We start from the raw sequence: 13185 nt of genomic DNA on the forward strand, positions 1-13185 counted from the left end.
ACGTCCCATAGAGAGAAGGCCCTCACCCAGATACAGAGTTAAGAATAGCAGTATGCAGTTAGTCTTCCTGTGGGCCATCCTCTGTTGGGCCATAGCCACATACCTTTACTGAGGTGTCCGTTTCAGCCTCACCATACATACTCAGCAAGGAATGTAAAGCCTAATACCTAAAGGCATATAATGTGCTGCAAGGAGCCCAAACTGAAGTGACCAAGCTCCCATTCCAGAGGTTCAGTTGATGGAAAGCCATTTTTGCTGTGCATTTTTCAGTACATCCAGTAGAGTGGGCTCTTGCAGCAATCATTTGTATCAGCATCAGACACAAGTAGTATGTTTTAATGGCTATATCTGTATGTCAGTTAACATAACTTTTCTAATATAAAAACTCTATAGTACACATTAGCATGTTTGCCTCACACCTCCAGGGTTGAGGGTTCAATTCCCGCCGTGGCCCTGTGTGTGTGGAGTTTGCATGTTTTCCCTGTGCTTCGGGGGTTTCCTCTGGGTACTCCAGTTTCCTCCCCCAGTCCAAAGACATGCATAGTAGGCTGAATGGCATGTCCAAATGTGTCCGTAGTGTATGAATGGGTGTGTGAATGTATGTATGTGATTGTGCCCTGTGAGGGATTGGCACCCTGTCCAGGGTGTCCCCCGCCTTGTGCCGATGCTCCCTGGGATAAGCTCCAGGTTCCCCGCGACCCAGTAAGGATAAGAGATACAGAAAATGGAGGAATGGATGGATTATTAATAAAACATTATAAGTAACATTATGTGTAATAAATAGCAGACTGATGATCGCATGATTGCACAATAATCCGAATTTAAAGATGGCCCGGTCTCAGTCTCTGTAATAAAAATGGCTGCTCATATTAGCTTGAGTTTAATAAAGTCAAAATACATTAAGAGCTTTGCCTATTATTGAGAATCTAAATGATTTTGCAGTCTTTGGTGGATTGAATGGTTGCAAAGGATTTTTTTTATTGTTGCACAGACTATAAACACTAAGTTATGCGTGTGCAATATCTTTGCGATTCAAATAATGTATTTCAGAACAAGCAAAACATTGGTAATGGCAGTTTTGGGACAACAGAATGAGAGCCAGCTGTGTAGAACATAGATATGGACTGGTTAGATCTAGAGATGCCTTGTTGAGACCATATTCTATTTGGTAGAAAAATAATTTATCTTTCAATTTTCACTTTGTTTGACAGAGGATAAGAACACAGAGAACTGTCTCAGAAGAATGAATAGAATTATGCACAATATATTCTCTTAGGCTATGATAATTACATAAATGAGTGTCACATTCATTGCATGTTTAACAGGAGAAGCCTTTCAGAGCCACCATGAAATGATGAGAACTCATAAGCATCATCTGCACAATGTGTCATGCTGTCAAAATAGTGATTAGTTATTGTGGCCTGACTGAAAATCACAGCATATCATGATCTTAGTATAAGGTTCTGTCTAACATTCTGGGTCTTCACCTAGATAATTATATAAGGTCACGTAATATGTCTAACAAGATGGCTTAAAGCATACAGGCAGTGTGAAAAACAAAAGGAAGTCATTTATTAGATCCAACAGAGCTGTCAGGTTGTTGTTTTTTTTCTCTCCATCATTACAAACCCTGTACAACTTCACAAAGGGTACAATTACAGCAAAGCACGACAAAGACTTTTATAGAAGGCTGCTCCATCTTATTGTAAACTAATGAAATTCTGATGCTAACTTAAATAAACGCAGCATTCTTTTGTGATTTTAACATAGGAGTCCCATGGGCATTTCTGTCATTATGAATTTAATATTCCTTTGATAACTCAGTCCTGTTCAATGTAACTATCTTAACCATGCATGCGATATTTGACCAGACTTACATTAAATGGCCATTTTCCACTTATAGGCTGAGAATTGACATTACAATGTCCAACATCTGCAACAGAGACATTACCCTGGCATCTCTGCAACCTGTGAACAATTCCCGAGAGTTCTCTCACTTTCGTTGGAATGTCTCCAGCCCGGAACGGGCTTCTACGATCTCTCATAACGCCCCTAAACTGCAAAGTTGTTTCCAGCATCCATAGTTTTTCACATGCTGTGATCAAAGCAGTGGAATGCATTAGAAATTAATCAACTGGCAGAGACCAGGCCCAGGTGCAATCGACTCGTGAATGTTTCTTTTCTTTGATTTTTATGCTGCTGGCTTCATCTTCGTCCATACCAGCACTGCTAATGAATCATGTAATTGTTTGTTTAATATGGACAGCAATAAAACACATGTAAAATGGGGCTTAGCCATTTCCTTCTTCTTGGCAAGCCCATTCAGTTGCATTCCTCACAGCTGCATGCAAGGATGTACCGGTAGGTGGCAGTTATTCGAGTACCACCAGAACACCGCAGACGCACTGCTTTCAGTTTGGAGGTGTGCGGGCGGCAACAGAAGCATGTACTTTTAAATGGTTGCTTAAGAACAGAGCTGAAGGAGATGAGAGGGTCTGAACGAGATGTGTGGCTGCAGTGACCTTCACAGCGAGCCAGGAGTACCATCTGTGGAATAAAAGAGACCACAAAATTAAAGAAATTATACATTTCACCAAGGCTATTATATGAAGTGAAATCAGATTTCTTAAATCCAGAATCCCAGTTCATGATGTTTGAAAGAAAACACAAATGTAATTTGATTTTTTTTGCAATTGTCCACTGCAAAAATAAAATGTTAATAATTAAAAGTATAATATGTAGTAGTGCAGTGGGAAGCGTTGTTGCCTCACAACTCCAGGGCCCAGTCCCAGGGTTCCCACCTAGTGTTCCAGGTATAGGTTCTGGATCTACCATGATTCTGAGCAAGTTTAAGTGGTATCTGAAGATGAATAAATGATAATATAGAAATGATATTGGATCTAAATTCAGCGAATTCAGTAGTGGAAAATTCCCATTTAGGAAATTTAAGCACCTTGTATTCATGTGGTTGTGAACGTTTAGGTTGAAGAAATTCAGGTGGTGGAAATTCTGAGTAAAATGTTGAGGTCAAATATTAGCCCAGTGTTACTGAATTTTCACAATATGAACTTCTACGACCTCATTTTTCACAGTGAACTGTTTATTGCTAAATAAGCTGCAATATTAATTTTCTAGAGCTTTAAAATTTTCAACCCACGATTTTCATGACTTGAATAACAAAAACTCTATAGTAAAAACTACACAGAGTTGTGGGGGAACCTGAGCACCCGGAGGAACCCCCCAAATCACGGGGAGAAAATGTAAGTAATGTAGGCAGGATTCAAAGCACCAACTCTGGAGGTGTGAGGCAAACGTGCTAAGCACTAAGCCACCATGCCCCGCAAACAATATAATTTGACACAAATATTTAATATAGTGTTACATTTACAAATTTGAAACTCAGAGATAGCACATAGAAAATACATGCACGAACACCAACAGTTAATGATATTCAGTTTAAACCCTGATTGAATGTAGATATTCATTTAACTTTGACACTTATGCTATGATATCTCTATACATATGAGGAACCAATGTTCAGAGTACTTGAACGACAGCATCAGGTGGGATTATTGAGTCTACTTGAAGTCCACATGGCAGTCTGGAATGGGACTGCGTGAACTGCTATCCTTTGTTTGAACCTTCCCTTAGGACAGGGCGGAGATAAGCTACTTCAGAGAGTACATAGCTGTGAACAAAGAATGGTTCTGTACTCCACGTGTGACCTTGCACCTGTGCTGAGATGGGAGTGTGGCTGATCTCTCCCAGACCAGGGTGCAGAAACTATACCAGCCTCTTGCTCTTGCGCACAAACAATCTCTCACTCATTCTCTCACTCACTCACTCACTTACGCACTCACTTTCTCACTCACTCACTCTCTCTCTCTCACTCACTCACTCACTCATTCTCTCTCACTAACTCACTCATTCACTCACTCACACTCTCTCTCTCTCACTCACTCACTCACTTACTCAGTCTCTGACTCACTCACTCACTCACTCATTCACTCACTCACTTACGCACTCACTTTCTCACTCACTCACTCACTCACTCACTTACTCTCTCTCTCACTCACTCACTTACTCACTCATTCTCTCTCTCACTCACTCACTCACTCACTCACTCACTCACTCATTCTCTCTCTCACTCACTCACTCACTCACTCACTTACTCTCTCTCACTCACTCACTCACTCACTCATTCTCTCTCTCACTCACTCACTCACTCACTCATTCTCTCTCACTCACTCACTCACTCACTTACGCACTCACTCACTCACTTACTCACTCACTCTCTCATTCACTTACTCACTCACAGACAAGAATTCACCTCAGGTGCCATTTGAGCAGCATTGTTTTGTGACATTGATTTGTATTATCTAATGTGAAAATATCGTTTTCTACACATCACAGCTCATTTTATGAGGGTCAGACGATGCACCTGGGCCAGGTTATTAGGCCCAGCTATGGTTGATAACAATCAAACCACCCACAACAGACTATGAAAGAAGCTATCCTTCATAAGAATTCTCTCATAATTAAAGTTTAATGAGTGATGTGATGATGCATTAGATCTGGCTTGTCAGCTTCACTGGATGACGCACACAGCTAGATGGACAAACATGACTTAATTGATCAGCCTTCTAATTTTGAATAAAAGGTGTCTAGCACCAGACCACAAGCCACACATTCCCACTGCATTCAGTAAACAGACTCCTGTGTCATGGTGCCTATCAGCTGTCTAGTGTCAGCCAAGTGTCACCCACACTGTCAGGAACAATAGCCTGTTGGGAGGCAAAAGCTTACAGCAGAGGGTTGTGGGAAGTCAGACTTGAGCCTACATTGTTTAAGTGTCTCAGGGTAAGAGTGCTGACATAGGATCTGGGATCATCTGTCCATTGAACTATATTTATTATGATGCAAAAGACAAAATTGGGTCTCTACTCAGCACTCTAGAGCTTTGATAATATGAGCCTCCTGCAGAGAGCAGCTATTATGAGTATGAAAAGTATGATGATGTTATTATGTATCGCACTTCGACAGTTAACAGCTACATGTAATGATGGAAAGTACTTAAGCCCCTTGGGCAACACTTTGTCCATATATTCCCATATGTACACACTCAAAATGAATAGGGCATTTTAATAAATAGCTCTTAGGAACATGGGCTCCTCAAAAGTTCTTTGGGTGGTTCCTGGTTGGGCTGTACCTGGGACCTTTCATAAAAGGAAAACGCTTTTGTTGTAGGGTTTTACAGAGAATATTGAAGGATTCCCTCAAAGGTGCAAACTGAAAAACCCCTCAAGGTGCTAGATGTAACTTTTTTTTTTTCTCAAGAAATATATGAGTACATGGAGTATGTGTGATCTTTTCATTGCATTTGGGAAAATAATCATTATTTCAAATAGAAAAGCTAGATCATTGCAATGCTTTATACCTTTGTTTCATTAATTATACCAACATTAAATGGTTTTTACCTATAGCTAAAATTACATATATGTACATTACATATAGGTTACATTGTATTCTGTGACAAAGGTTTGCTTATTTCCAAACTATTTGGTAGGCATAGACAAAGTTAGCATATCATTTAGACAGTTGAAATGAGATGTTGGCTGAAATGAATGTTGGTTAGCTGTGTGCTGAGAATAAATTCTGGCCCTAGATTTAGGGCAAAAAAATAAATAAAACTTTATTTCTGTGCCATCCTTTAAAAATATTTAGAACAAAATTTCTCTCTCAGTATGTTGTAAGAAACTAAATACATAAGCACTCATTCTTGAAAAAAAAAAGATGAATTAGATGTATCCTGTCACTATGCCAGTGGATGGAGTTGATAGATTTCAAAAGGTGGGAGGAGCTTTAAACTGGAAAATGGAGATTGAAGCGAATAGGGCTCGGTGACAACAGCTGGGCAGCAGATGTAGGTTCTTCAGCACCAACTCTTCTTTCTTTATATTTATAGCATGAGTGATTGAGCAGGTAGATGCTATGTGCTATGCAGTGCTGCTTAAATTTGCATGAAGCCACAGCCATCCTCATAGCTCATGAAGTGAGTAATAGGCTTCTTTAAAGCTGTTACTAAGACAAGCTTGATTTGTAATTTGTAATTCGGTACCACAGTGTGCCTGTGATCCTGGATGTCAAATCATAAACCTTTTGTAGGACTGTAAATGTCTGGTACCTGATCTAGCTGTAAACCCAGTCTTCACCATCATTCCACAATAAGTCCTCTGAGACCAATAACCAGTTATATTAGGGATAAGTGAAAGCTGCTACAACCCAATCTGTCACGATTAGTTACAACACAAATCTCAAATGGTCCCTCAGGACTTGGTGCCCTGCCTGGATGCATGAGTATGTGAAGAAGTCATTCCTAATCTAGCACGGATGTCTATCTGTTCTCAGTGCTTTGCATGTCATTTTTGCTCATTGTGCTTTGTTTTGTAATTGGAACTGATATGAAAGCTCATCATGAATGTCACCCAAAGAATGGGATGAAATTCTTTAGTGATATTATAGGCTCCTGAAAGCTCTGCATCAGTTTATAGGAAGACGGAAAAATTCTGCCTTCATGAATCTTCCCTCTTTGCTGACAGGTCCCAGTTGGACTTGATAGTGGAGTACACATCCGACACGCTAAATTCGAAATTTGTCCATCCAAGGTCTGAGTCAGGTGAATCAGAGTCTCCTCATTTGGCTCACACTAAATCTGGGGTGTAAGGCTGCAGCTTGCTATAGGTTGGAAGGCAGAAGTGGTGATTCAGCCACAGTTCTATGCAGAGCTCTGGAACTGGGCCACTGCATAGACATTTTATGCACCCTGTGAGGACTTATTCCTGGCTAGACCATGGGACTCACAGGCTGTCTGTGTTCACTGTTTCCTGCCAAGGTGTCAATGTAACCAAGGTAGAGATCATGAGAAAAGATCATGTAGACCATGCTATCTGATTTAGGTTGAGACCCTAAGGGTTGATAGAAAGCCCTTTTACTTACTGTATTTCCGTCAACATCTTGTTAGCAGGAACACATGGATGTAGAGTGTATTACCTTACAGCAAGGTCTGACCTGGGCCATTACTGGAACTCAATAAGCAACATGGGACTGTATATTAACCTGCTATTGATCTCAGCTGGATGCTAATCGCAACAAAATATCGGCAGGAAAGTGCACAAGACCACAGGCCTGAACAAAATACTGAAATAATAAGTAATGCCTGTGAATATTTCTAGAGGGATTCATAAAGTCATACATAGTAACACAAATTAGATGGCAGAGAACATATACTGATATGCAGCTCGTAACACACCTTGGAGTTGCACTTGTAGATGGGATGTGTGATGGTCTCCACAAAATGGTGTCTCATACACCTGTCAGGATCAGAGTCCCCAAGGTGTCCACTCTCAGCCTTACAGGTAACTCCATGCAGAACGCTCAGCAGAGGACATGTGACCAGCAGAAGCACAATCCCTGGCTGGCTAAATGTGCTTGTGTTCCTCATACTGGCACCTTGACACCAATGCAAAGGTGAGGAAATTTCCCAGCAACAAAATGAACAGAGATGGAGCCTCTTCACTTACAGAGGAAACTTCACAGCTCTTTCCCTGAGTTCTGTTGGCACATTGGTAAATTGGAGTGTGTGGTGGATTTGGTCTTTATGCACTGCCATCTCCTTTAGCTCTGTCTGTGTGTTTCTTTCTGTGAGGAAGGAAAGAAGTAGATTTAGGCCAGGGTGAAAGGAAGAGTATATAATGTAAGGTTATGCCTGTTATATGTATGTGGTTTGAGGGCATTGGGCAGCTTGTCAATTACAAAAAAAAATCTAGAAAAAAAAGTGCACTGCTTCAATTTGATCAAGGTGGCTGCTATTGTGTATCCAGCCAGGAATGAGTGGACTGCTGTATAAGGCATGCTGGCAGCCCACCCTGTTGTTATTCTAACAATCCCAACAGACAAAAATCTGATTTTATTACACCAAGGAGAAACTTAATCCATTAATAAATAGACTGTGGTGAATAATTTCCCTAAGAATGAATTTTTCATTGGAAAAAAATAGCTGTCAAAATATGTTCTCTCAAGACAAGTTAACTATATATTAATATATTTACCTTGCGTAAATTCGTGGTCTGTGCACTTTATTGACCTCTTGACAATGGTATTCCTCTAACGAAAATGCCTTGTGTGGTGGTTAAATTCATCTAGCCATAACTGCTCATTAACCTTGTGCAGTGTTTGGTAGAAAAGCAAGTAGGTTCTTTTATGCCTGAAGGGACCAGAACCTTAAACTTGGGCAAGCCTTTTCATGGAGAGGAAATTATCATTCAGAAAAAAAAATAATAGTCTGCATTTTGTCAAAACTTGTTCTGTCCCATTTTCCTTCATTTAAGTCCGAATATTTTGCTGAGACCATCATTTGTTCTAAAATCACAAACATTTCAAGTTCATTAAAAAAAGTACCCTTGTGTTTTTCTTTCTGTACAGAATCATTTAACTTTAACATTCCATGTGTGAGAAATTTCAGAATCAATTTGCCTGTTAAAATAAATACTCTCTGAAATGTTTAACTGCACCAGAGAGCTTGTGTTGCAGGGTTTACACAAGCAGACATCATAAGTCTGTTCTTAACTGAGAGGCAGGTACAGGTTACACTCAAATTAGACACAGATACAGGTTACACTCTCTATCACTAGTTTAATATAACCTGATATAATGGCTATAGTCATCCTACTGCCCGTGCTTGCCATGCTACATGCATGTAATAATCAATCTGAGCAATATGGTGAAGACACAAGGTGACTAAAGAGCAAGAGAAGGATCTCATGGTCATTAGTCATGAACAACAGCTTGTAGTCATGAGCAACAGCAGTTACGTCTGGAGATTCAGAGTGTTCTGAGTAGGAAAGATTGTGGATGGGGGATGCATTCCCTCATCACCCTATCCATGCAGCAGGTAGGCAGTTATGTATAGAAGCATCCGTACCTGCTCACATCCACTGATTGACAGAACCCAGTGTGTTTACAATTAGCAGTGGGAATTTGTGATATCCTTCATCTGAAACAACAATATGCATTGTTTCAAGCCCAGTGTTGCCCTTGTCTCTCCAATCTCAACTATTTCCCAGTCTGGTGTTTGCTAATATCTTTTATGGGAACCTAATTATGGATATCAGACATGGAGTTTCATTTGTTGGACATGTGTTGTTTGATTTCAGTTTGGCAACAATACAGTTTTACTCATACTGCACTGAAATGTTTCCTGCAATTAGTATTCACATTAGAAATGTGGCCTGAGCCAAGAACTCTGTGAATAAATAAACTCATTTCATCATGGAGATTTCTGGAGGAGAGAGGTGCTGTTGGAACCAATGAAAAAGCTCAACCCAAATATTATTTCCCCAATTGATCAGGCTAATGGCCTTGTTGACAGTACATTTCACTACAACAACAGTCAATTCACATTTACAAGTTATACTTCAACTGAAAGCCCAAAGGAATCCGTTATTTTCAATGTTTTACATCCCGGAGCTGTTACTTTTACTCAAAACATCTGCTAATTATTGTTTGAACCAAATCAGCATATTTTATTTTACGAGAAGAAAAGTAATAAACATTTAAAAAAAAAAAAAAAAAAAAAAAAAAAAAAACAAGGCCCAAAGTGAGGAAGACATTTCATAAGTGTTGTGTAGTGCTTTCAGGCTGAAATGAGTCAGAGATTTTTCTCTACCTCTCCAGGATTGCAGTCCAGGGCTGATGCCACGCAGCAGGCCTCTGGTCTGAACTGTCCCCTGTGTGCTGTCCTCTGAAAACAGGATATGGTGCTTTTTGATCAAGGTATCACAGGCTTAGTGAGGGGCCTCAGCGTCTACGCCATTAGAACTGTGAAATTCCTGACATTCAAAAGCAGCCACAGGCCGTGGCTCGCCAGTCAAAACCACAGTTCATTTCTTTTGGGGGAATGCTTTCTGAGTGTGGGTACATCACATGTGATAAAATGGTTTGTGACCCACTAACTCACCCACCCACCTACCCATCCATACACACACATATATGCACACACGTACGCACGGACGCACACACACACACACACACACTTTGAAGGAACTTGAGGGATTTCAGACAGTCTCTTGCTATTGGTGTAAGTTGTCCTGTCTCTCATCGCAGCTCTCTGCCGCACATAAGCTAAAGCACAGACTCTGTCAATTTGAAGAGGATTTTCAGACTGAAATGTGCCTTTGGGTATGAGAAAGGGCGGATAAGGCAGAACTCACATTATTTGCTATGGTTGGCACAGTATTGCCTCAGAGAAGCAATTTATTCAGTCCAGAACAGATTTACCAGGTAACTTCTTTAGTTGCCTCCAGCCTCTAAGTGAATCCCATGATCCTGGAAAAAGTCCTTTTATTTCTGGATCATAACTGTTTGCAATTGGTTTGTTGATCTGACTAGAGCAGCTATGCATGCAATACAGTTGAAATACTGGAATGATTTAAATGCTTATCCAGTTATCAAAACTACATCTAGGCAAGCTATCTATTACAGTACTGCTTGTAAAGTAAAAAAAAAACTCACCTCCTCTTACACTCATGGCTTATGTCATTGTTTGGTGCTTGTTTGCCCTATTGTCTGGGCCGCTTTTAATAAACCAAAGGGCAGATTCCTACAAGACCGCATAACCCCAGCACCCCTCCTCCTCTCTGCACCCATCTGCACCCACGCAGCATGCCAGGCCCAAGCAGGGGCACTACACTCTAATACCACCAACCCATGCCTCCTGTATACCACAGCTAAGCCTCACACTAAATATATCCCCCATGATGAAGATAAGACAAACAGTGTAGATTTGAGAGCAGTCATTGACCAATGGCAGTAGATCCTGTAAGCCCATGCTAAGCTGACGTTAGTGTTACAATTTAGGCTTCTTAGAATAGAGCATGTCAGATTGAGACAATGAAATACGAAAGGTCTTGGTAATATGTGTCTCAAGGGACCTGATCAGCAATTAGGAACTGTATTATGACATCCTGTTGCACATCTTACGCGTCTTTAATTTGGCATTCATATTTATCACACACAGAAGACTAGAACACCCGAAAACACAATGAAAATGATAATGAGCAACCTGACACCACACACACTCACACACACAGGGGTGGTGTGTTGTCTGAAATCGTGTAAGCGAAATCATGTGATGCCTCACATCTATCTCCATAAAAATGAAGACTATACGCAATTTTCTCCCGAAAGCCTCAGCTATGAATTCTCAGTATCTGTCTGTGCAGAAGCAATAGCTCATCTCAGCAGTCAACCTACCACAGAACACATTGCGTCTCGCATCAGATGCACATACCAACAACCTGCCCCAGGCTCCGTGCCTCCAACCAACTCATCTCACTCATGACTCACACACTGCATAATTACCTTGTCTCTGCTGCAAATATGGAGGGCTGATAAAGGTGACTTGAGAAAACCCACAAAGAAAAACAAAGCTTTGGAGGTGGTATTGTGTTAATAATACTTCTTCAGGAAATGAGTAAAAAAAAACATTTTTTTGCAACAAGCTCAGAACCATTCTGAACATTTGTCAAAATCAGCTGATCAGCTAGATGGCAACATAGTGACTAAAGACTAAAGACAGCTCATGCAAAGTGACTCTGTGGAGTCCTGGGTCACCTTAAGAATCAGGGTGAGCTTACCTTCTCTCCAGTTCCTCTCAGCTCTCCAGCTATCCAACCCCAGCTGTACCTCCCTGGACTGAAGTAGAAATGCTTCAATAACAATTGCTTTTAAACCTCCTTCTTCTCTCTCCTCTCCCCACTCACTCACTCACTCACTCACTCTCTCTCTCCCTCTCTCTCTCTCCCTCTCACGCACACCGATCGTGTGTGAGCTCTTGACTCCCTCTTTCCCTCCCTCCCTCCCTCCCTCCCGCTCACTGCTCCCCCTCCCTCCTCTGACATTAACACCCCTCATTTTTATAGAAGAATCAGTAAGAAAGGGGAAAGGACAGATGATGCACATCTCAGTGTGATAGATGTGGAACGTGACAAGGCAGTCATATATCACTTCAGCGACACATCCACACAGCTGACACACCGGTATGCTCTCACAAAGCAAATGGGGATTCCAGCCATGGAATGGTGGCAGAATCAAAGGTGAGCAACAGCCTGGCCCTCTTTTACGAGCTTGGGGTTATAAAACTGTTAGCAGAATTAGTTTATTTAAAAACAACTGGCCCAAAAGCATACTAATTGCAGTAACTGTAGTCTCCGATAAACAATAGGGTCACCATTGGGTTGGGGAGGTGCTTCAGAAATTCACACAGCCCATAATATGTCCAGGTTAGGTTGAAACAAGGATATAATCAAGTGGCTTAAAGGGCAATATTGTTTAAAGCACACACAAGGGCCGTGACATCAAATCTATAAAAATGTGCATAAAACAATGTGTAACAAGAAAAGTCATAACCAACATCTGACAAACACTGAAGGGAGATACATATTCATGTATTATCAGTAATGCATTTGTTCTGTTCTCCACATTTATATGGAAAGCAAATGGCTTAATTATTATTATTCTACTGTAATCAAACTATTTAATAGAAGTTTATTTAAAATATATTTCAAGCAAATCTCAGAGGTCAGTAAAATTTAATATAGTCACTCAGTTTAAATGGGAAAGACGCTCCAGCCAATAGCGGTCTTTAAAATGTCTTTCTTTGAATCACATGAAGGATAAAGACAGGACAGACTTGGAATTAAATTCACAAAAAAAAGGAATAATTGTAATTTTACCTTTGAGACATAGAAAGCATTCGATGGAGTTTGTTTTTTTTAAACATGTTTTCAATTGTTTAAAATGCGAATAATTTTAGCAATTTAAAATGGCAGAAGTTGAGGGAAGAATGAGATGTATTAAATTACCGCAAATACTGGCACCAGAGGGGAGTTAGTAATCTTCAAATTGAGGTGTGGACTCAATCCAAGAGAGAGCTAAGACTCTGCACGGCAAAAAAATATCTGATAATCAAATTCTTACAATTTCAGGCATTGTTTTATCTGTTTTCATTCAGCTATGTAAGGGTGGAAAACTGCTATATATTACAAGCTAGAAAAACATGTGTTCATAAACTAGTTAAAAAACTTCAACCCTCAGGGGAAATTAAGGGAAAGCTAACATAACTAAGTA

The 13185-nt window shown here is 40.4% G+C and overlaps 1 protein-coding gene across 2 annotated transcripts; it reads right to left on the bottom strand.

Annotated features, from left to right (window-relative positions):
- Window positions 1-1550: 1550 nt before the first annotated feature.
- Window positions 1551-11879, bottom strand: ndp (norrin cystine knot growth factor NDP). Of its 2 annotated transcripts, XM_017469188.3 has the most exons (4): window positions 11694-11879; window positions 9725-9799; window positions 7310-7698; window positions 1551-2547 (listed from the first exon to the last, which is right to left on the bottom strand). In XM_017469188.3, exons 3-4 carry the CDS (start codon window positions 7499-7501, stop codon window positions 2323-2325), a joined length of 417 nt encoding a protein of 138 aa, XP_017324677.1. In that variant the 5' UTR covers window positions 7502-7698; window positions 9725-9799; window positions 11694-11879; the 3' UTR covers window positions 1551-2322. The 2 variants fall into 2 exon arrangements, with proteins under 2 accessions (XP_017324677.1, XP_017324676.1); XM_017469187.3 differs by lacking the exon at window positions 9725-9799.
- Between the last annotated feature and the right edge of the window lie 1306 nt (window positions 11880-13185).

The sequence above is a fragment of the Ictalurus punctatus genome, chromosome 6 (assembly GCF_001660625.3).
Source record: "Ictalurus punctatus breed USDA103 chromosome 6, Coco_2.0, whole genome shotgun sequence".
NCBI classification, from domain to species: Eukaryota; Metazoa; Chordata; class Actinopteri; order Siluriformes; family Ictaluridae; genus Ictalurus; species Ictalurus punctatus.

Excerpts from the sequence above, each read along its gene's own strand:
- ndp (XM_017469187.3), bottom strand. The coding sequence starts at position 7,501 with ATGAGGAACACAAGCACATTTAGCCAGCCAGGGATTGTGCTTCTGCTG. Across the intron at positions 2,548-7,309 it reads TCTACAAGTGCAACTCCAAG|ATGGTACTCCTGGCTCGCTG; the intron begins GTGTGTTACGAG and ends TTTATTCCACAG.